The 23,928-nt window shown below is 43.1% G+C and overlaps 1 protein-coding gene across 4 annotated transcripts in view; it reads left to right on the top strand.

Annotated features, from left to right (window-relative positions):
* The window catches only part of iqsec2b (IQ motif and Sec7 domain ArfGEF 2b), a 51,073-nt gene that overhangs the window by 14,507 nt on the left and 12,638 nt on the right, over positions 1–23,928 (top strand). Inside the window, exons 1-4 of one of the 4 annotated variants that reach the window (XM_083768898.1) lie at positions 10,751–10,834; positions 10,893–11,040; positions 21,746–22,016; positions 23,015–23,332. In XM_083768898.1, the coding sequence (XP_083625024.1) occupies positions 21,816–22,016; positions 23,015–23,332 (519 nt within the window). In that variant the 5' untranslated portion in view covers positions 10,751–10,834; positions 10,893–11,040; positions 21,746–21,815. Of the gene's footprint in view, positions 1–10,750; positions 10,835–10,892; positions 11,041–20,607; positions 20,860–21,745; positions 22,017–23,014; positions 23,333–23,928 lie in introns of those variants that run through there. The other 3 variants (XM_083768897.1, XM_083768900.1, XM_083768899.1) reach the window with 3 other exon arrangements.

Raw genomic sequence — 23,928 nt, forward strand, 5'->3', positions numbered from 1 at the left:
CCATCTGGAGTCAACACCTTGGCCCTTGTTCCTTCGTACATGGTTTCTATTGACCGGAGTAAGTTGGGAGGGACACCGTAGGCCTTAAGGATCTTCATCATCGTTCCTCTGTGTATCGAGTCAAATGCTTTTTTGAAGTCGATAAAACACAACACGGCAGTCAGGTTGTTCCTTTTAACCTCCTCAATGATTCTCCTTAGGGCCAAGATCTGGGCCACGGTAGTTCTCCCTTCTCGAAAGCCGTTTTGGTTCTCCCTCAGATGAGGGTCGATGGCGTATCCGGTTCAGGATCATACGGTTGTAGACCTTTGCGGTGATGCACGTCAGGCTGATGCCTCGGTAGTTGTCTGGCTTCGAGAGGTCCCCAGCCTTAGGCACAGGGATGATGTTGGACAGAGACCAAATGTCAGGCTGCTTGTTGTTTAGCAAGGCGAGGTTACAAAACTGTAGGATGAGGTTGTCAAACCCGCAGTTCTTTACCACCTCTGGTAAAGACATTTATATCCATTATATTGTGACTCATGCGCCACTATTGAAGATAAGTGCACTCTCTCTCTCTCTCTCTCTCTCTCTCTCTCTCTCTCTCTCTCTCTCTCTCTCTCTCTGCAAGCATCAGGATACACAGTGGTAATGCTCAGTTACCAGTTGTTAATTTAAACACTTTTCAACATTTGATCTGACTTTTGAATTCAGGCTCTGTTTGACTATGCATGAGTTTTGGTGGGTTGTCTTATCGTATCGCCTCGGCTCTCCCACTCTGTCATTAAATGTGTTAAATCAAACAATATCAACTGACAAACTCTCGCTACCTTTGGGGTGCAATGAAAAACTATACACAACATCTCAAATCTAAAATACACCAGTAAGACACCCTGAGGGCGAGAAGCGACCTAAAGAGCGAGGTCGCATCCACGCATCGCCTGAGTGACGGCAGGCTCTGGGCGAGCACTGGTGCTTTGGCATGGGGGTCAGATCAACATTATGGAATGAATTCTGTACTGGCCATATGTGGAGCATGTCTTGAGTGTACAGCGTTTGATGAGGTCAGATCAACGTATCACGTATGGAATGTCAGAACAGGTCAGCTCCATATATAGAGATCTAAGGGTTGCAGCGGGGACAGTGGCTTGAGTGTACAGGCTTTGATGAGGGCCCAGGTAGGGCCGGGCCTTCATTTTCGGGCGTGTTGAGAACTCTAGTTTTTGCCGGCTGCCGGGCGCGGCTGCACTAATAACTTTGGAGCGGCCCATCTAGAGTTTAAAGTGACAGGTATCAGTCAAAAGGGAGACATCGAAGTGGAAGGACGGGGTATGGAAGGATCAACATATGGAATGTCAGAACAGGTCGGCTCATATATGGAGATCTATGGGTTTGAGGTTTGAGGTCAGATGTAGAGTTGCTGCCCGGTGCCATATATGCAGATCTAGGTGATGATCCAGTCTTCTCCATGTATGTCTATACAGGGTTTGTTGAGGTCAATGTCGTGATCTTCATATATGGAGACGGCCATATATGGAGCGAGGCGTGACGGACTGAGGGCCGTATATGGTGGCCTGACGGACTGACAGGTTTTGCAGGTTTTCATAGTAATCTGCGACCTATGGTCGCAATGTCTTCTGGATCTCAGGCTCATTTACAAGCAATTCCGATGATTTTTTTATATTGGATTTTTGAAATTGTCTCTCAATGAGTCTCTGATGGGGCTGACACAAATTCTGAGTCATAGACTGCTGTCTTCACAGGCTGGCTACAGGCTGGCTACACAGCTCTCCATCAGAGTCATGCCATCGTTGAGGTTAACACAACTGCTTCTTTTGTATCACAGACATAGTTACAGTATAAATTGAATTGCCGGACTAAACTTCTTTGCTCATCCGAGCATCGACAGTGGTCTCATCCCACAACCTGAATTCACTGCTGATTGATTCACATGCACTGTTCTACAATACTTCACCGTCCTTTGAACTGGGTTTCAAGTTCAACCAACAACCAAATGTGTGCTCATACCAGATGAGAGAGATCTCCAATGTGATATGGACCGTCTCCCAGCAGCCCAGAGACCCTGCAGAGAGACCCTCGAACAACCATGGCAACCACGTGTGGATGGAAAATTAGACCCAGAATATGTTGCGATATCTCCTCTCGGCCTTATGGCCTGATCGATCAAGGAACAGAGGGCATTGTTCGATCACTACAGAGATACTTCAAAAAGGTGGACATGGTTTCCTCATCTCTACCACAATCCTTGGGCATATGGCAAATTAAAATCAGCATATGACATCATCATTATCTCCTCTAACCTTAAGCAGAGAGTAAACAGCAGCAACCAAGCCTGAACACAAGGCTGCTGTACTTTATACCTCATACTTTAAATGCTTAGTATGAGGTATAAAGTACAGCAGCCTTGTGTTCAAACTGTTCATAAAACAGAAAGATTGGGTATTGGGTAAGACTGACGTTATGTATCTTTCAGGACCTTTCACTGCTTCGTCTCAACCATTACTCTATGGCTTTGGTCTCAGCCAGGATATATTTTGACATTCAATTTTTTTTATTTTTATGTTTCCACTACTGTTGGAGCAGCCATAAACTACACAAGCTCATCCCGATGTTCTGGGCATCTTTGTGATGTTAGTGTTAGTAAAAAGCAGGTAAAAGAGTAATAGTGTGGTATGAGGTGTACTTCCGTAGGATTTCTTTGCAGTTTGGACCAAACTGTCAGAAAATGATGGGGTTCAAATTTTCCCGACCCCCATCCCTTTATAGTATGCCAGACAATTAATGTCCTATTTTCATAATATTAGTGTTGTTTTGTAGGTTTTAAAATATTCTAAGTTGATTTCTTACACTTTTAAAGTAGCCAGAATAATCTTTTCTGAATTTTGGCTGGGGTCTTTCTTCACCCGGGACCCCCGGACTCATCTCAGTAGCCTACTCATTACATTCCTCGCTCTGCTCCTGTTAGTCTACTTGACAGCCCATAGAACCCCATTGTGAACCCGGACATTTTGAGTACCCTAAAGTTTTATGTTAGAAATGTTGAGCATTTAGAAACTGCCGGATGCCAACTTGCATTATGTTGGGCACACTCATTCGGCTAAAATGTAGCCCAAGGAGTGTTTTTTGTGCAAAACTTGGAATGGATTCAGAATCATTGAAAACCCCTAGTTTGACCCATCACATGCGACTTAAAGTATAATGAAATTTTGAAAATGTTGCCTTATATTGGATGTTAATGGTACCCCAGCTTATTATGCTAATTATGAAAATTGCCCAAAATATGCAAGTTAGCATCCGGCAGTTTCTAAAAGCTGGGGACCCATACTCAACATTTCTAACATAAAAACTTAGGGTACTCAAAACGTCTGGGTTCACATTCTGGAGACTGAGTGTACTCCAAAAATGTACTTAAGTACAGTACTATGTCCACCACTGCAAGCTTGAATAATTTGACCAGTCAAATTCGGTCACTTGAAATACCTATTACAGTCACAGTAAGGGTTCGGATAAATTGAGAATCGTATGAACACTCCACATCATCACAGTGTGATGCCCAATTTACTTTCATGAGTCATCTCCTGAACCCTGCTAGTTCCCTCTGTCTTAGTGAAGGTGTAAGAGCAGACATCTCAATTGGAAATTGTTCAAGCTAACCTGCCGAGATGACGTCGACAGAAAGAAAGAAACACCATGCTTTCTCAAGAAGTGTGATTTTCTGAGGTGGGAATGGTCACAGGTTTCTCAATTCATTTGAACAATGTATTTGACTGTCAGGCTCCTGAGGTGACTTTATCTTGGACACAATATAGTTTTCAATAGTGGTTTTCAACCCTTTTCATGTCAAGGTCCATTATTTATTCTGCATTTGAGCCACAGACCACCATTTGATGAGACCCAAAACTAAAGAATGGATAAGATAAGATTTATCCAAAATGCCATGCTGTATTGATGTGGACATCAGACGTTGGCAAACGTTGATCGAAATAACAATTCTTCTAATCTACATGCTCTAATTGTGTTCTTGTAAATTATGTAATGTAGATGTTTAACAATAATTTTACTCTTGAGAGCGTAACATTAAACCAAATTTGGTTTTATTTGACACTCGAATTAAAGATCTTGTGCAGTGCCTGGTGTTGAGTTAGTCGGACCCACGGTTGTCCAGAACCGCCACAAAAGGCATCTGACTGGGCTCTGGACAATGCCCCTGCCCGTGGCTCCACATGGAGCTGGATTGTTCTGACATCACAACGCTCCATATTTGGTTAACGCTAAACTCCAGTGTATTTATTTGGTTTTACTGGAACAGGAGCAGAACTTATAGGCACAGGGGTCAGTCCGGGAGGTCCAAGGTGAGGAAACACCCCTACCAAAAGTCAGTAAAGATTCTTCTGGACACTTTAAAAGTTTAAGAAATCAACTCAGAATGTTTTAAAACATACAAAACAATCTAATATTATGAAAATCGGATATTAACTGGCTGGCATACTGTTCTGGGAGGTCCCAAATAGATTACCCCCCTCCGAAACGGGGTGGGGGTCGGGACAATTTGAACCCCATCATTTTCTCAATCTATTTTAGCACAAAAGTCCTACGGAAGATGTTTTTTTTGATGCCTCGTACCACACTATAACGTTTGAGGCAGACTAACATCAGTCACTCTACCATTCACTGTAGTAGAAGACGTGCAGGTTTACCCCGCAGCTATGTCGGCTCCGCCTACAGGAAATACGTAAGCTGCGACCATGAGACCCGTTTCTGAATTTGTCTATAGGGAAGACTGCCGATGGTGGAGTGGCTGCAGCCAGGCGTGCCTGCCCATGCCCCAGCACAGCTTACCAGGCCCCTGTCAAGAGACGGATAATAGCACGTGACCAGTGTCACAGCCAGGCGCATGAAAAGGTCAACCCCTCAACTAGTTGCTAAGGGAATCCCATCTGCAGCCTCCTCTCCCTGTCAGCATTACTGGAAGGCAATATCTAGATCTTTCATATTTGCAGAGGAAAAGTAAACGTGTGGCAACCCAGACCCCGGGGGACGCTTCGTCGCTTCCTATGGGCAGGACCCTCAGGCCTCTTTTCCACCAAAAGCTCTAGAACTGGTTCTGTTCTTTATTTGTTATGATGGTTTATATAACATCTTCCATCCTGAATAGTGTCACTTGGGATCTTGGGATCTTTGGAAACTGTTTTAGAACCAGTGATGTAGTACATTTGTGACGTTAAAAGTGACACACTAGAAAAAACAAAAAAATACAACAGAAAGACGTACACTGTATACTGCCTGGCAAAGGAGTCAATCAGGCTATTTTTAGCTTTAGGATTTCCCACATAGCCTACACACAAATTTTGGTGGGAATTGGGTAACATTTCTCTTCCTACGTGTGTCTCAGTCTCTCTTTCTCTGCCTTGTTTAATGACTTTGTCTACATTTGTGTTCAGACTGTGTTTGACTATGCATGCATGAGTTTCTCTAGGTTGAGTCGCCTGTCTCCCTCTCTGAGTCATTAAATGTGGATCAAAAGATGTCAGCTGAGCTGACACACTCAGAGGTGGAGTTGATCGTCAAAGCAGCACTCCTCCGTTTTCTAGGACCCAGAGAGTTAAGCCTAATTTATACTTCATAGTACAATGTGTCGCTCACTGACAAGAATTGATCACAAGCTTAACGACGCTGGCTTGTGCGATGGAGTGTAAATTAATATTTAAATCCTCTGCAGGCCACAGTGTATAAATTGTCACATATCTACATTTTACTCTGTGTTGTGTGTTTCATTCTTTCACTATTCTGTCAACGTGCTGCTGCCTCATGTTGCTTCTTCTTTCTGCTTTCATCTCAGTTTTTTTGCTCTGACCGTGCATTTTTCTGTTCTCTGCTTTCTCTGCTTTCTCTGTCTGTCTGTCTGTCTGTCTGTCTGTCTGTCTGTCTGTCTGTATTTCCGTCCATCCTCTCTGGTCTGTCATGTCGGTGTCAGGCCATCTTCAGTTTTGCGGCAGCCTGTGTCGGCTCCCACCACCCCCACCAGGGGGCGCGGTGCAGCCTTTGCCACGCTTCTCCCCTCCAGTCTGACCATTCACAGCTTCAGCAGCCTCCATCAGTACTGCTGCCCCTCCGCTGAACAAAGCTTACAGGGGGACGACAGGTAAGGAGGCCTGGAAAATAAGAACCTCCTAACATGAACCCCCCCACCCCCCTCTCCCATCCTTCCACCACCAACACTACCCCCTAAAAAACAAAGTAATGTAGCTTTGGTAGAACCGTGACTTATACAGTATACTATATATATCTACAGTACCTGGCTGCGATAGTACAAGTCCAAATATCCGCATGTTGGTTAATCAGTCCCAAAATCATACTTTAAAATAAAATCACACTTGTGTGAAGTGAGGGGCACTCTTATAGTCATATATCATCATACATCTCAAATGTGGTACACACACACAAAGCTGGGCATAGGAGCCCTCAACAAAGGGGGGGGGGGGGCTTTATAGTTAGTTACTTACAGTGTAGAAAGACGGGGAACAGGGAGAGAGTCGTGCAGTGACATACAGTAAAGGTCCGCCCAGACCGGGAATTGAACCCAGGAATCGCTGTCAGGTAGCCTGTGGTAACGTGCCTCAACCAGTCTAAGTCCACTTAGTTTGCATTTATTTATATACTAAAACTTATGAAGATCATTGACAATATTTGGACTTCCTTTATCGTGATTCGTGTCCAGGTAGAAATACAACCCAAGGAGCTTTACCAAATGTCACAACAGCATCACTTTGAATCCACTCCAGCGTCCCCTTGCATGTCACCTCGAAAGATCACCTGTCCTTGCATGTCACGGTTTTGTCACCTGGAAGAACAGAACATCTGTCCTCGCATGCTTGGGAACCACTGGTCTATACCAAGCCCCCCGACCCATAGACCTGTGAGCAATGTGAGCATCCATTTGGTTCCATTCGTACAAGCTCTAGTACAGCAGATAATAGGAACGATCTTTCACTTGGTGATACAAGCGTGAAATTTGGCATGAACATGCCTCTGGGTCACCTCTTTAACTTTTTTAACCGAGCCAACGAAAAATCCAATATGGCGGTAATTTTTCATGATGGCCGCCAAATAAAAAAAGCCTTTTGTGGCGGTTCTGGACAACCATGGGTGTGGCCGACTCGAGACCGGGCACTGCACTCCCTGTGGGTGTGTGGAACGTGTGTGTCGAATTTGAAGTCGGTGGGGCGAACGGTTCTCGGGTTACGTGGATTACAGATGTACACACGCACACAAAATTCGTGCAATATAGCAGATCATTGGAACGGTTGTTCGCTTGGTGATACAAGCGTGACATTTGTCATGAACCTTCCTTTGGGTCAACTCTTTAACTTTTTTAACCGAGCCATCCAAGAATCCAATATGGCGGTGCTGTTTCAAGATGGCCGCCACATCTAATTGTTAGCCTATGTCTACATTTCTTATACAAATTTTAGGAATTTTTTTTGGATTCTTATCCAGCTGCTTGTAAATGTGACAGCTTTGAATAGGGAAAGAGACCACTTCACCGGAGGTGCATGAGTCATGTTATAATGGAGATAACACTTTACTTGAGAGTACAAAAATTCATCCGGTGAATTTTCACCTATGATCTCCATCAGCCATGTTCTCATGTCCTGTGACACCTGCATCAGTGCAAGACAGTTGATGCCCCAATACTGCCACCTACTGGCCACGGCATGTTATTAATTCCACAAGCTCTCTGTGTGAGTGAGACACGCATTTCCAACTTATATCATTCCGTTCTCTAGTTGTAAGAATACTTACCTGTCCCTCTGTCTCTGCATGCTTTTCGGGTCTCCAGATGTCAGGTCTTTCCTCTTTCTCTGTTTTCTTCTCACGTAATATCTCACACTTGTTCCTCACTGCTTTTGTCTTTGTCCATTTCTCTTCTTTCTGTCTTTCTGTCTCCATACTCGTCTCTGTCTTTCTGTCTCCATACTCGTCTCTGTCTTTCTGTCTCCATACTCGTCTCTGTCTTCCTGTCTCCATACTCGTCCCTGTTGTTTTCCAAGAGAGGAGGATGAGGGGGATGAGTTGGCCCATCAGTTCTGTTGCCCTGCAGCGTCAGCTTGCAGCAGCCCGTCCTCTCGATGAACTAACCGAGGACCTCCCTTGTACAGTACGTACAGTACGTCTTCCTGTGATGGAGAGATGAATGATCAAACTTTACTGGGAGAGGAAACATACTCCATACATCTTCTTCATTTTGGTGTGGAGTGTAAACGTGTCGCACTGTGATGAGTCTTTTAGGCAAGCGGTATCCTTGTACTTTAGTTGACTTGGTAAAAGAAAATGTGCCAGTATTTCATTGCCAAGCAAAATCTATACGTACATTATTGTAAAATTGAGTGGGAGTATGTTTGTGTTATTTTGACTGAGGTTTCATACTTCTTTACACCTCTCTGTGTGAAATACAGCAAGATGGGTCAAATTTCACTGGATGAGACGCATGCATATTCCTCTCTCCCTGTTAAAGTTATATTGTCCTCATTTATTCATCCGTGTATCATGTGGTCTCGCCACTAATTCACATTGAATTAATTTCAATGTGAGATTGACTCTGGGGTGTTTTCTGTTTTCCGGCTGTCAGAATCCATCAATGTTATCTGCTCCTAACGATCACATTGTGATATTATTATGGGATGGAGGGTTGAGTTATGTCTACTTGCATGAGCTCAATTGTCACTTTGTTGTTTGTGCACACAGTTCTGTCACCATTATTATGTTAGATTAGCTCCACACACTGTGACTGTGCGTTCCAATGCTTACTGTAAATGTATGCTCCATGGTACGACGGTGTTTAGTGCTGAACGCACACCCACAAATCAAGTTTACAATGCGGCGCTGTGCGACAATGTCCATCGTACGGCAACGTATATATTAAGCATTAGTTGAGACCCAAAGAGGTCCTGATCATATTAAAGCTCAGAAAAAAACACAGAAAAAAACAACATTGCATTAATGTGTATAACTGCCTGTCAGATACTGGTCTGATCTTAAGTATATGACCAACCTGTTCATTGTCATTATTGAGAATGTGTGCATGTATACAGACAGACAATCATCTCATTCAGAGTTTGACCTTTTGAAAACGGTGTTAGCTATATTTGGAACTGGACATGAGGCATCAACATATTATTAAATTATGATAGCACACCATGGTCAGCCCTCAAGCGTAAAGAGGATTTGGGAGGTTGATTTAAATCAATCCTTTACTGACAGTGAATGGAAGATGATTCTACGGAACTCAAAGAAGATGTCCCGTGAACTTAGAACCAGATTAGTTCAATTTAAAATAATGAATAGAGTCTACTGGACTCTGACAAGATTGTTCAAGGCTAAGCTCAGAGATAGTCCGGTTTGCTGGAGGTGTGATGAGGACCCCGGTACACTTATTCATGTATTGTGGGAGTGCCCTAGGGTACAGACGCTATGGTGTGCTATTCATGAGAATATAATGCAAATCACAAACCAGGATATTCCTTACACACCTGCTCTCTTTATTCTGGGTGATCCATCGCCATTAAAACACCTCCCCTCTCGCTGACTGGATTCATACAGCATTAATGGTGGGCAGGAAATTGTTAAGGAATGGAAATCTAAGGATTTGCCTCCAGCACATGTATGGTTCACTCAGCTTGGTATTGTGGCTGCTTTTGTGGGGTTATCCTTTAAGATGAATGATCAGTTGGATAAATATGATTCGAAGTGGAACGTGTTCCTCAGTCATGTTGCAGTTCCTTGATGTGATCCATGGTCAGGCAATGCCCTTTTGATTGTTTACTGTATTAGTATACATATGATACGGTTGATGATGCTGCGTGTTTGGCCGTGTAAACTAATTTTATTTTTTTTATTTGATTTATTTGTATTTGTTTATCTTGTCTATCCTTGTTTTATATTATGTTTCTGTGTTCATACACATGTACATGCATACGTATTCTGTTGTTGTTGCTTGTGTTTGTTTTTTCTGTTTTCTGTACTGATCAGTACTGATCATAAAAAAACAAAACCCGGAAAGCTGGGTATAGTATTGTATTCATCCCCTCTTATGGGGAAGTGTTCTTATTTTGTACCCTAAAGTCAGGGATGGCTCCAGGGGGGGCTATGGGGGCTTTAGACCCCTCTGGTGGAGGCTTAGTTTGTTTAAGCATTGTCAATAAATTTACATCATAATGTGTTGTTTACAGTACGTCATATTGTCTCTTTATTGTTAATGGCGTTTAATGTTTGTGTTGGCACCGTTTGTTGTTTTACATCACCTAATCAAAATGAGTTAGACTTTAATATATTAGCGCCCTTCACTTCACATAGATTTTTGGATCAGGGCCCACTTGAAAATCTCAAAAGTGTTTGTGGCCCATCCATCTGAACACTCAACACGGCAGCCTTTCAGACCATGTTTATTTTAATGATCAATCTATTGTGGTCAATATAGCTCACGTAGTATACTTTAAGTTCTTATATATTGGTGTTTATTCATGTCATGAATACAATCTTTAATGTTTTGTTAATTCATCGGGGGCCCACTTGCAATGCTCTTCTGGCCAGCCAGTGGTCCCCGGCCCACAGGTTGAGAACCACTGAAGTATTACATACAGTATGTTGTGTTTGGGTTTGCATTGTGTAACAGACAGTGTGTATAGAGACAGGTGCGCTGCAGGGGAGAGGCTGCAGGGGAGAGGCTGAGCCAGTCAAAGACTGTCAAGAATGTAGCCTGTACAGAACTACAGGGTGAGCAAGGCGGGCGTGTGCGCGTGTGCGTGTGCGTGTGCGCGTGTGCGTGTGCGTGTGCGTGTGTGTGTGTGTGTGTGTGTGTGTGTGTGTGTGTGTGTGTGTGTGAGAGAGAGAAGCATGACTGCGTGAGAGGGAGACATCAGTGTGTGTGTGTGTGAGAGAGAGAGAGAGAGAGAGAGAGAGAGCGAGAGAGAGAAGAGAGAGAGAGTTTGTTATCACACTCTGCCAGCTAATATTGGACCTTTCCCTGACAGCAGCAGTATGGTAGGAACTCGACCATTTTCACTTTTATTTGTCACCCAAACTGACACCAGAGATCGTCCACTTTCCACTCCAGTAACACGTCTTGTTGGACTGCTGTGTGTCTGTGTAGTGTGTTAGACTGGAGTCCCTGTAATGTCTAGCATTTGTGGAGTTGTCTGTAGTTTTAGTCTTTAGTGTCTGTATCGTGGCCTCACTGGCCTGTCTGAACAGTGTTCCTGATTGTTGCTCTGATGATGTGTTTGATGTAGTGCCACAGAACATTCAGTCTGTGGCTTTTGAATGCACCTCCATTGTTTGTTCTATTATACACAAATGACTAGAACGTTTTAATACATATTAGTCTTACCAGAGCTGGTAACTGCAGGGATTGTCTCTTTTTGATGAGTATGACATTATAGAACTCTATGAAATAGCTTGTTCACTGTTTGAGTAGAAGGAAATAGAGCTGAAAAATAAGAGGAAGTACAACAACAACAACAAGCGAGGTGTTATTACCTGTTAATGTCCACGTCATACCGACCCATCACTTCTATGTCACAGCATGCCAAGTCACCCTATGTGACACTATTCAACCATGTACACAAACACAAGGGCACACGACTTTCATCTCAAAATTTCTCCTCATCATCAAGTTATGACTTCATCAAGTTATGACTATTTTGAATATATTTTCTGTCACATGCACACACACATTTGTTCATGTGATCATGTGTTAAGTTAGGATTAATACAAAGTCTGCATTCAGTGACAAACATTAGCTAAACCCCAGTGGCAGTTTGAAGGGCAATGATAAATGGGTACAGAAGTGAACGTTGTGTCAGAGTTCCATGACTAAGAGGACATCGTGTTGGCGGCACTGGAATGCCGGGAGCCCACCCATGAATGATGGGATTGTTTTCTTTCTGTTTGGCCGTTCTAAGCGGAATCACGTTCGACAAAGAGAATAATTATAGGCCGGTTCAATATTTATTTCTTCTCGTGGTGGACAGAACGCTTTCAGTTTCTGACTAGGCCTACTGGGCTGCATAAATGGACAAGTTCCCCATGTGATGTTAATAGATGCACCTTGTGTGACGCCATTCTGCATTTGAAAGTAAAGCTGTCTGGTGGTAAGTAATTACTGAGAAATGCGTTCTACTGCAGGCCGCTTTGACAAATGACACTAATTGTGAATGAATGGAATGAACTGAACTGAACACAAGCGACACCGCCTTGTGCTGGGAGTTTGAATGGGGTCAGCAATACAGTATGTTCCCTCAGTTTAGCACTGGTGTTATGGTTGGGTTTGGGTTAGGGCTAAGGGAACATAGGGCTGAGGGAGCATTATGCTCCTGTTCAAATGAAGCTTCAGTTCAAAGCAGTTATTGACATCTCCAGATGTCAACCTCTCAGCCTCCTGAAGGTGTTTTTATGTGAAGCAACCGTTCAGCATTGTGTTAAATACTTATCATGTTTTATTATGTGAAAACAAGTGTTAACAAATGTAACACTGCTATTATATGGAGAGAATTAAGTGCAAGATTAACATTAACCCTAAAGACAACAAACAACAGGGCATAAATGGAAACGAAAATAGAGTGCAAAAAAGCAATTAAGACTTAAGTGCTACGAAGTGACTAAAATACCAGATAAACTCTTCTCTAATCCTGTGGTGGTTTAAGTGTCAGCAACACACGTGCATGCATGTACGCACGTGCGCGCGAGCGCACACACACACACACACACACACACACACATACACACACATACACACACACACTGTGATGACAGGACATTAACAATGTATAAGTAGGAGGTTTGCGCACCATGGGGTGTTTATTTGTCACCCAAACTGACACCAGAGATCGTCCACTTTCCACTCCAGTAACACGTCTTGTTGGACTGCTGTGTGTCTGTGTAGTGTGTTGGACTGGAGTCCCTGTAATGTCATGGGGGAACGGGCCTTTTGCTCAGCAGCACCACGTCTATGGAACAGCCTCCCCATGGACCTGAGAGTGCCGCAGACTGTGGAATGTTTTAAAACAGGCCTGAAAACCTTCCTGTTTCGGAAGGCCTTTTTGTGCTGAACTGTCGCTTTGCACTGTTTTTGTTAACCCTGGTTTTAACCTTTCATGATAGACCATATGTTTTTAACCTTGTAGCACTCTGAGATTCCTTGTGAATGAAAAGTGCAATATAAATAAAATTCATTATTATTATTATTATTTGAAAGGTGACAGCAGATCCATGTGTTTCACTGTACTCACTCACACTGTGGTCATGTGCTCTTCATTCAGTGCACTTCTGTGCTACACTTTATTTCTCCTCCTTTTGCACTGCTGTTTTGCACACACATTTTTCATAACCACTTAAGCCTTATATATTTATCATACACAAAGTTCATGAGTTTCAAATATACAGTAGTCCTAGACCTGTGTGTGTATTCTGGGCTTTCAATTTGTCTGATTGCCGTAGAACATTAGCTGAATAAGCTGATCTACAACTTAGAGGAGTATAGTTAACCCAAAAATACTTACACACCCCATGAAGTCTCACATGATTTTTTTGTGTGTTTTTTTGGCGCATTCCTAAGCCAATGATTTGATTTGATGGGGTCCTTTCAGTCTCCTACTGAGTCTCCTATTGACCGATGACCAGGTCATCAGATTATTGACTCGAAAAACAACAAATCAGCATGCATTCAAGGCGTCATGGGGTCCATATTTGATAGAAAATAAGTCACTACTCCTACTACTCCTGTAATTTCAAAATGCATCGTGATGTGACTCTTTACAACGCATCAAGCTACTGAGCAGATTGTCTATTTTTGAGTGGTGCAACCACTCCAAGGAACAGCAATGTCCGTGTTCACCTATGTGGCCATGAGCACCAGTATATGACTATGTGTACCAGTAGGGGCGCTGTTGTGCCAGAAACAGAGAGAGAGATAGTATTAGTGCTGCACCGTTGCCTGCTAATGAGAGAGAGAGGAGAGGAGGGGGGGGGGAGAGAGGGGAGTTGCACCACTCAGTTCACACAGGTGTGATTTTTTATATTTTTGAAGAAAAAAAAAAAGGTTTCCCAATAGGAAAAGCTGTATGTGTGGTACAGTATGTATAGTATGTATGGTAGTATAAGTCAGAGCAAGATGTTATGAGTGAACTGTCCCATGCAGAGAAGGTTTCCATGGGGTTGTAACTTGTAACAGGACTACAGTGTTCCCTGCATAAGTAATGAGGTGCAGATAGCAGCTGTGATATGGCCATGCTCATGATTTAAAAACAGGTGGCTTGCGCAGTGCGCACATCCAGTCCCTCGCTGGTGCTGGACAAAACGTTGATGCATACAGGAGAGGGAGAAGTCCGCACACAGCCTTAGCTCCAACAGTGTTTATTACGGTATATTAAAACACCGACATTCTAGTCACAGACACAACGTTTCGGCCGTGAGTGGCCTTCATCAGGTGACAGTGTCACAGACACGGAGTAACAGACACGGCCGAAACGTTGTGTCTGTGACTAGCATGCTCATGATTTATACAACAAAGTTTTTGCACTCATATATCATCCTCACTTTGTCTAGTCCCACCACACTCATTAGTCATTACTGCCTCCCTCCTTGTGCTGTGAGTAAAACCTCATGAAAGTCATGTTTAATAATGCACAAACACTGTCCCAATTTTCACAAGTAACACAAGTTTGTTTTCCAAAAATAGCTAAATTGCCAAGCTCACAAAGCATGAGCTTGTAGATGGGCTATTTAACACCATCAGATAAGGCAGTGCTTCATCTTGGACACTTTTAAAGGCAACAGCCACCTTAACATATAACAATATTATGTATTGATGCCAGACAGTTTAATTGATTGTTTAACTTACTGGAGAGCGGCGTGTTTATAATGAACCCAAATTATTTATATTTATATTTATATTTATATTTATATTTATATTTATATTTATATTTATATTTATATTTATATTTATATTTATATTTATATTTATATCTTTTCCCTTTCTCCAGACTGCACCTGGGCCAGTGTAATAACTGTATACTACAAATCATGAACATAAACCTATGAACTCTACCAGAGACATGTTTTGAGCGGTGGCACACGTACCGTCTCCTATGCACAGCAATGTGTGTCCGTCTGTCCGTCCGTATGTCCGTCTGTCCACATGTCCGTCCGGACCTATTGACCCTGCAGCCGCACCACAAACACTATAACACTGTATTATAGAGCGTCGCAGTCCCGCCCCCTTTCAGAACGACCCAGGAAATAATTCCCCATTCATTTTCCCCATAGGCTTTTCAAAAAGTATTTATTTAAAGACGTTTACACCGCAGACAAAGCCAACTCGGCTCGTGCCAAATCATGACAATAAACGTTTTGGGCCGCTCAAATAATTAGTAAGAAGAAAAACTAAACGAAAAGTGTTGGACCCTGTCATTTTTTTTTCATTGTGTTTATTGTCATGAATTGTCACGATCTGAGTTGGCTTTTTCCACGGTGTAAACATCTTTAAAGGGTAAGACCACTTTTTTTGAGGTTTGGGTTGTGTAGTTACTTGTTGCCATGATGCAACTCCAAATGTGGACAAGAAATAAAAAATTACTGCTCCAGTGATTAGAAATTGATAATTCAAAATATGCTCCTCATTGACTTACATTGTAGCTAAAACAGCTCTCAAAGTCACTCTTTTAGTACGTAAACAAACACAAACAAAGTTGATTCAGACAATATAGAGCATCACCAAAACTCATGTGGTTTTATTTTTTCATAAAAATGTTAGATTCCTGTTGATTTTACTATTTGAAGATCTGGATCCGGATCCACGGATCCATTCCGGGTTTTCTTCCCAATAAAATGGACAAATCAACAGGAAGATGAGATTCTTGTCCACATTTGGAGTTGCATCATGGCAAAGTAACTACACAACCCAAACCTCAAAAAAATGGTCTTACCCTTTAAATAAATACTTTTTGAAAAGCCTATGGGGAAAATGAATGGGGAATTATTTCCTGGGCCACTCGTCGTTCTGAAAGGGGGCGGGACTGCGACACTCTATAACACACAGTCACTCTATAACACACTAACTATAAAAATAAAAGTATAGTTTTTCTATTTATGCTACTATATACAGTACATATATAGCATCTCAGTATCAGTAAAAGTCTGACAATATGTAGTCTATATTTGGTTTTCAATGAGTCATCCCAACAAAATATGGTACAGTATTGTATTATGCTGTATGAATAGTTTGTAAGAAGGCAATCATCCTGATCATGTTACAATTTACATTTAGGCATTGAGAAGCAACAAAAATAATTAGGCTACCAGGTAAACAGCATCAATTCTATCAAAATAACATTCTTAGCTATTGTGGTTCTTCCACACCCAACAAAAGGGTGCTGTCGACAGTCATTACATCAGATCAACCCTGATGAAAGCAGCTTAGCTGCTGAAACTTTGTTTTGTAATTTGCTTTCTCAATGAAATATTGCATCAGAGCTATTTAGTATTACATAGTATTGTTATGCGTGCTTTGCTACTTGTGTACTGTACCTGTAACAAAGCATCCTCACTTTAGTTCACCTTTAGTGAAATAAATCAAAACATCCTCAAGTTCACCAGTTTTGGTTCAACAGTCAATACGTTGCCATGGCAACTATGCTCCTTCATCCTAACAACTGCCTCACCACCCACAAAGGTCCCATGGCAACCATCACCAAGCAACATCATCTCAGTGTTATCTTTCTAGGAGAAGAGCAGTAATATGTTTATTTTATTTATTTATTTTTTATATCTTTTGATACAGGTCAGTCCCAATGAGATACAAATCTTTTTTTTTTACAATGGAGCTCTGTTCAACATAGCAGTAGCACAAAAAGTTGAAACAAAACATGATATTCTCACTGTCGGATGGAAACCATGTATACATGTCCAACAGCATTACTTTACAGGAAATGGAAAAAATAACCTGTGGATGCCACGCTCTTGTTAACCAGCTCAGTGGCCATGTGTTTAGAGTGTTCGGCCGTGCTGACATTTGTAGGTTGGGGTTTAGGCCGGGACATACCAAAGACAAAACATGGGACCCAATGCCTCCCTGCTATTGGCACTCAGCATTAAGGTCCCTGTGACATACTGCTAGTGTCATGTCCAGTGGGTGTACAGTACTTGTAGTATCTCAAGCCACCCCATGCTACAGACACAGGAGAGAGGGGCACAGTGGCACAGTCGGTAGTGCTGTCTCCTCACAAAAAGAAGGTCCTAGGTTCCCGCTGGGGACGCTGTGGGTGTGTTCTCTCCTCCGCGTCACCAGTGCCCATACCTGAGGCCGGGTTGGCAAAAGGGCCTTTCTGTGTGGAGTTTACATGTTCTCCCGGTGTAGGTAGTAGGTACGCTCACAAAAAACATGCAGTAATCCTGGTCTCTAAACGGAATAACGTGTTCCTTCCACTCGCTACATCCGGCCGGGGAAACTCCCCTTGTCAGGTGAAAAGAAGCAGCTTGGACTCCTCATGCAAAGAAGGAAGCATGAGGTCAGTCCGCTGCCCCGCCAGGTTGGCAGAGGAAGTGTAGCGCCCAGGATTACATTAGAATAGATAATTGACACTGGGTGAAAAATAAATGGGTTGCAAAATCATGGGATATAAATATAAGAGAGAAACAGGAGATAGGCCACAAGGCTTCTGGCTTACCACTACAACTCTTGTTAATACTTTTCGTTGGTTCAATCATCATAATCCATCATACTATAATCATCATACTATAATTCAGTCAATGTCTGTCTGAATGTGTGTCTGTCAGAAACACCGCCGTATCTCCTCCTTTTTCCAATTTAACAAATTATAAATGAATAATGAATTTATTAGTGAATAGAAAATGCGAAAACGCACCCAGGGTGCAGTACCACCCACGGCCACAAGGAGGGGGGGCAGCAATATCTCACAATGGGCATTCATTTACAAAAAGCGGATATAAGGTTTCTGCCCGACAGCAACGATATGATGATGCTGATGATGAAGATGAGCCATAGATATATACGGTAGACAGGCATAACATACAACTGATCGCTTATTTGCTGAAAGAACTTGATTGAATTGTACAGGTGAGGGGACTTTAGGTCCACTGGCAGAGCCTGACCAGAGCCTTTTGTGGTGTTTTTGGACAACAGTGTATCCGACCGAATCAAGGCCGGGAACTGCACTCCCTGTGGTGGTGTGGAATGCGTGTGTCGAATTTGAAGTTGTTGGGGCGAATGGTTTTAGAGTTACGTGGATTACAGACGTACAGTACGTACGTACATAGACACAGGTACAGAGACGTGCTGCATTTATAGTAGGAGGAATTAAAATGCATGAACTTGCAGGGATTCATACTCCCCAGTAGATGTCAATGTTGTTCCCCTTTTTTATTACACTTCTACACAGTATGAAGGCTTATACAGAAATTGTTAGTTTGTAATTACAATAACTTGCTAGTTTATCATTTGTATTCTTGTGAAGCATCTCTTCACTATGTGGCCGGGGTGTGATGCAACATAACTGTCAACAAGGTGACACTTTTCAGTAAACTACTGTGAGTTTCTTTCTTTGTTCTTCATCCGCCCTCCGTCCACCATGTCATGTTATGTGCCCACTCAACACTAACAGGAAATCCCTACTAGTCCACGGAACAGGACAATGACAGGAGTAGAGGGAGGAAGGACCTTGCGGTCTTTTCAGTGAGCCCTCAGCAATATGGCCACTTATAATAATCTGCAGGGCAACAAACCCACGACACAGTAAAGATCCTCCATGTTCATTTATCCATTTATATGTCTGACTGTCCAAATGTTTGTACAGTCTCGATCCTTTTGTCCGTAAAGGAATGCCCTACTTTGTCATACTACAGTGTCACAAGAAAGTAGCGAAAATAGCTGATCCACAAGCTCTGTAGACGTGGTATTTTTTTATTTTATTTTATTTGAACCCTAAGCAGTAACCGTTTGGACATACGGTACTGTATGAGGTTTCCATCCGACAGCAATGATATAAAAAATAGTAAGTAAAAATAAACACATAAACATAACAATAAAATGACAGCGATTGCACATGCATGGGTGTGTATTGCAGGGATTATTCAGTGCAAACGGAGGACAGTCAGCCACACAAGGAAGGTTTTTGACAGAAAGGTCTTTTCTGGAAGGTACATTTCCCTTTATATACTTGTCAGGGTCCAACACTAGTGCCAGTGGGTTTGTGTCTTGTTACGGAACGGGCCTCAGCTGACACTCAGGAGGGGGAGGGGCCGCCTGCCTGGTGGGACACAGAGGAAATGCAGTGGTGGAAAGTATATTTACTCAAGTGCTTTACGTAAAAGTAAAGCAATATTTCACCTCCACTACGTCTGAGAGGAAAATACTGCACGTTTTACTCCAGTACAATTATTTGACAGCTTTGCTTTGCAGATTTAGATGAATAATAATCTCTTGATTCTGAAATCAGGCATTCAGCATAACGAGTAGCCTACTTTTACTTTTGCTACTTTAAGTAAACTTTGATGCTAAAACTTTTGCATTTTGACTTATGTAATCTGAGTACTTCTTATGGGACAGGGCTCAGCTGACAGGAGGGGCAGGGGGGAGGGGCCGCCTGGCTGGCGGGACACAGGAAACGTAGGCAGGAACATGTGACCATGGAGTTGTTCCCCAGACCACAGCCTGCAGACTGACCAATGGACTCACTGCATGGGAACCACAAGTCAGCTGTGCACCGCTGGAGCATTCTTTGGACTTATTTGGACAAATGTTACTCAATGTAATCCAGATGTTATTTAGACAGATGCCAGGTTCATTGTTTACCTGGAATCCTATGGTTTCAATGTACAGATTGTTATTTAGACAGCATTGTTAACTTTAGACAGATGATAGGTTTATGGTTTACCTGGTATCCTAGTTTTCTTGAGACACTATACACTGCTCTCTCTCTCTGCATTCTGTGTATGTATTTATTTACCTTGTTTTATTGTAAGTCGCTCTGGATAACGGCATCTGCTAAATACCTAAATTGTACATTTTGTTTGTTCCCTGATGGGTTGTTATCGAGCTGCTTTGCTGTTGTGTAGTTGTTAAATATCAGTGTATATGTTTGTGTAGTATCTTATTAGTAGTGGATGAATTTTCTGCTCATTTTCTGTAGAGCAGGTGGTTTGTGTTTAACACAAAAGACCTGTGTTAACGACCTGATGTTAACGACCTGGTCTTTCCTGGTAGAAGGGTGCTGGTGGCATGTTACTGTGGAGTAGTGTGTCAGTAGTTTGCAGTACATTATAGTGTGTGTGTGTGTGTGTGTGTGTGTGTGTGTGTGTGTGTGTGTGTGTGTGTGTGTGTGTGTGTGTGTGTGTGTGTGTGTGTGTGTGTGTGTGTGTGTGTGTGTGTGTGCATGCATGGTGTGCGTGCGTGCGTGTGAGAGAGGGAGAGGGAGAGGGGGGGGGGGAGAACACCACTTATTAAACTCTGTAGTATATTAACTCACAGGACTGACTTAAAGAGGGGTTAGGCACATATTCACTCTAAACCTCACCCTTGGATTTATACAGCCATTAAAGCTGTAATATACGGTTGGTCTGGTCCGAGGTAGAGCTGCTACAGCTACAGTTCAGAGCCATGTATTGGCTCTCCTGGTCATGTGGTGTTATAAATGGCGTCTGGTGTGACTGACACCAGTAGGCCTACCATAATAATCTGTCAGATTCTCATGATATAGCTGTTACTCCACAGTCCGTCCGGTACATTTCCGCCATGAAGTCCTCTAAAAGACGTGTTCTTCTTCTTCCTCACCGCTCGAATGTCTACATGTGAGTTCCTCACCTGGTACCTTTTTTAAATCACTTGAATCCTAGTGTGTCTGGGGTAAACAATTTTTTTTGTTTTTTCTTTCAAATGTTTCGAAATGATAATAATTAAAAACTAAATGTAATAACCGCCCCCATAAAATTGTGTCCGTGACCCACATGACCCAGTGTTGGGCAACAGTGGTCCTTCACACTTCACAGTGGTGGTAGGAGCACTGGGGGAGTCATGGGACCCTGGTCAACTAAGTATATAAGTATTAGGGTATAAGTGATCAAAGGCCCATACCAGCCTTTTGGCATAGCGTTCTCAAACTTCTCATATAGGCTAACGTCTCCCTCCCATAGAGGAGCCATACTCTATGGCACCAGGGACCACATGCATAATATTGGGACTTACTTATGGATTAAAGCAGAATAAACCTAAAGTGTTCACACAGGAGGCGAAGATATTCATTCATTCAATGCATGAGACACACATTGATGCAACACTGCATAGGGCGGCACAAGTAAGGCGAACCAAGGCACAAAATTTACCTCTTTCTCGTCTCCATGAATGAAGCAAAGTGAATAATATCTTCCTCTCCTGTGTGAAAAAAGCCCTTCAGAATATCATTTTGATGAAGTGTGGTATTTTTCGTGTGATTTAACGATATGTTTCCAGAGGCATCAGACTTCAATAACAATCCTGAATAGGCCGATACACCTCAGTAATGGAAAAATATATCCATTACTGAGGAATCGAAATGCCATCAACGTAAAAGTGACAAAGGACCTTTGTGCTACTTTAAAGTCAGTTCTATCTGCAATCATTCTGTGGATTGCCGTTTGAAAAGTCTTTGTTGAAATACTTCATCAGTATGATGACTATTACTCCCCCCCCCCCCTGCAGTGTGGAAGGGGATCCCCAGTGTCCAGAGACGGGCGGCAACGCAGACATCACCTACAGCCAGACCCCTTACATGCACGGTTTGGATCGCTTCAGTGACAGCGTCGGCCCCCGGGGCCCAGCCTCCAGCTCCGGCGCCAGCTTGGCCTGGGCGCTGCGCACACGCCACCAACCTGCCAGCCTGGCGCTACGCAAACAAGAAGAAGAAGAGAACAAGAGATGCAAGGTCCTCTCAGATAGTTACGAGCTCTCCACGGACCTGCAGGACAAGAAGGTATCATTCCAGAGATATATTTAATCTTGTACGCTAATGTCTGTTCCAGCTCAGTGGTCTTCTGCTCAGTCCCTGTGACATGTCCAGGGGATGTACTTGTACATCATGGCTGGGGGATGTATACATCATGGCTGGGGGATGTACTTTCACATCAAGCCATCTCACGCTACAGAAACAGAGATAGGCTCCTGACCTATGGGCCACATGCCTCCGGTACCGCTGTTTCCCATAGCTACATAGTATACTTACTAACTAATGTCACTGACTGGCCGATCTTTTGTCCAGTGACTCACAGTTTGAGGCTATTTTTTACATAAGCCCTATACCAAAGGGTCACCATGCAACTCCTTGGGTCCAAACGGTTGCAAGGAGTTAACGCTAAAGCCGTCACGACCCTTTGGTGTGGTTTGGGCCATTGAATTCCATGCGTTGAATCACTAGGGTCAACGTGGGTCAACGTGTAACAAGACATATCACACCGCAGGGACAACGCTAAAACCATCTTGACCCTTTGGTGTGGTTTAGGGCTTAAGCAAGATCATCTGTAGCTGAGTGGGTAGAGAGGCCCTCTGGTAATTAGAAGGTTCACCGGTTCGCCCCCGATCCACCCAGTATGTGTGTCAAACTGTCCCTGAACAAGACAATTAACTCATAAGTTGTGCTGGAGCCTGTACTATTTTTGGAAACAAAACAGAAAAGTATGAAATAGGGCTTATATTGTTAATAAAGTTCTGCACTTTTAGGTTGTTCACCAACCAGTGAAGTGTGTGGGTGCACTCATGTGGTTCAAATAAGGAGACCAACATACACTATGTTTGGTGTGTGTGTGTGTGTGTGTGTGTGTGTGTGTGTGTGTGTGTGTGTGTGTGTGTGTGTGTGTGTGTGTGTGTGTGTGTGTGTGTGTGTGTGTGTGTGTGTGTGTGTGTGTGTGTGTGCGTGCGTGCGTGCGTGCGTGCGTGCGTGCGTGCGTGCGTGCGTGCGTGCGCGTATTCTGCCAGGTGGAGATGCTAGAGAGGAAGTACGGCGGGTCCTTCGTAAGCCGCAGAGCTGCCAGGACCATTCAGACGGCATTCCGCCACTACCGCATGAACAAGAACTTCGAGCGACTCCGAAGCTCGGCCTCCGAGAGCCGCCTGACCCGCCGTATCATCCTGTCCAACATGAGGCTGCAGTTTTCATTTGACGAGCGTCAGCCACAGCAGCAGGCCCAGACGCAGACCAACTTCACCCACAGCGTGGCAGCGGGACCGCCTCATTCCCCGGATCCAGACCGCCCGGGAGACTACACACACTTAGAGGACTCCTTCTCCAAACAGGTACTCCTTCATCAAGGGTTTTAAAGCTAACTTCAGACTGACAGCGGCAGCCCAAATCAGATTTCTTGCCTATCCAGATTTAGAATAAGATTTCTTTGAGGGGCGCTAGCCCCTCCTATATTCAGCTATTAGTGTAGATTCTCGTCTTACACAAACATTACATTTCCATTGACAATGAATGGAGAACTTACATCATATGTGTCTGAGCAAATCGACTTAGCATCTATTTTTGTCTGGACAAACTAAATTCCCTTTGACAATGAAATGAGAATTTTACATCATAGTGTCTGAGCAAATAGGCTTAGTGTCTATTTTAAGTCATGATGATGTACGATGATAAGAGCGGCCCTCACTTCACACGGGTGTGATTTTTGGAAACACATTTTTGCTAAGCATATTTGAACCACATTCTTATGTGGTTTGAAATGCGATTCAAATCTGATTTGTCTCAGTCTGGACACTGGACACTGGGCATCGCTCACCGAAAATAGCCAATATGTTTAGCATTACTCACGCCAAGGTCGTTCCTTTTTTTGTTACCACAGCAACAAAAGCAGATAGGTTGACGATGACAGAATAGAATACACAAATCCCAT

The sequence above is a fragment of the Protomyctophum parallelum genome, assembly GCF_964188405.1.
Source record: "Protomyctophum parallelum genome assembly, chromosome: 7".
Lineage (NCBI taxonomy): Eukaryota > Metazoa > Chordata > Actinopteri > Myctophiformes > Myctophidae > Protomyctophum > Protomyctophum parallelum.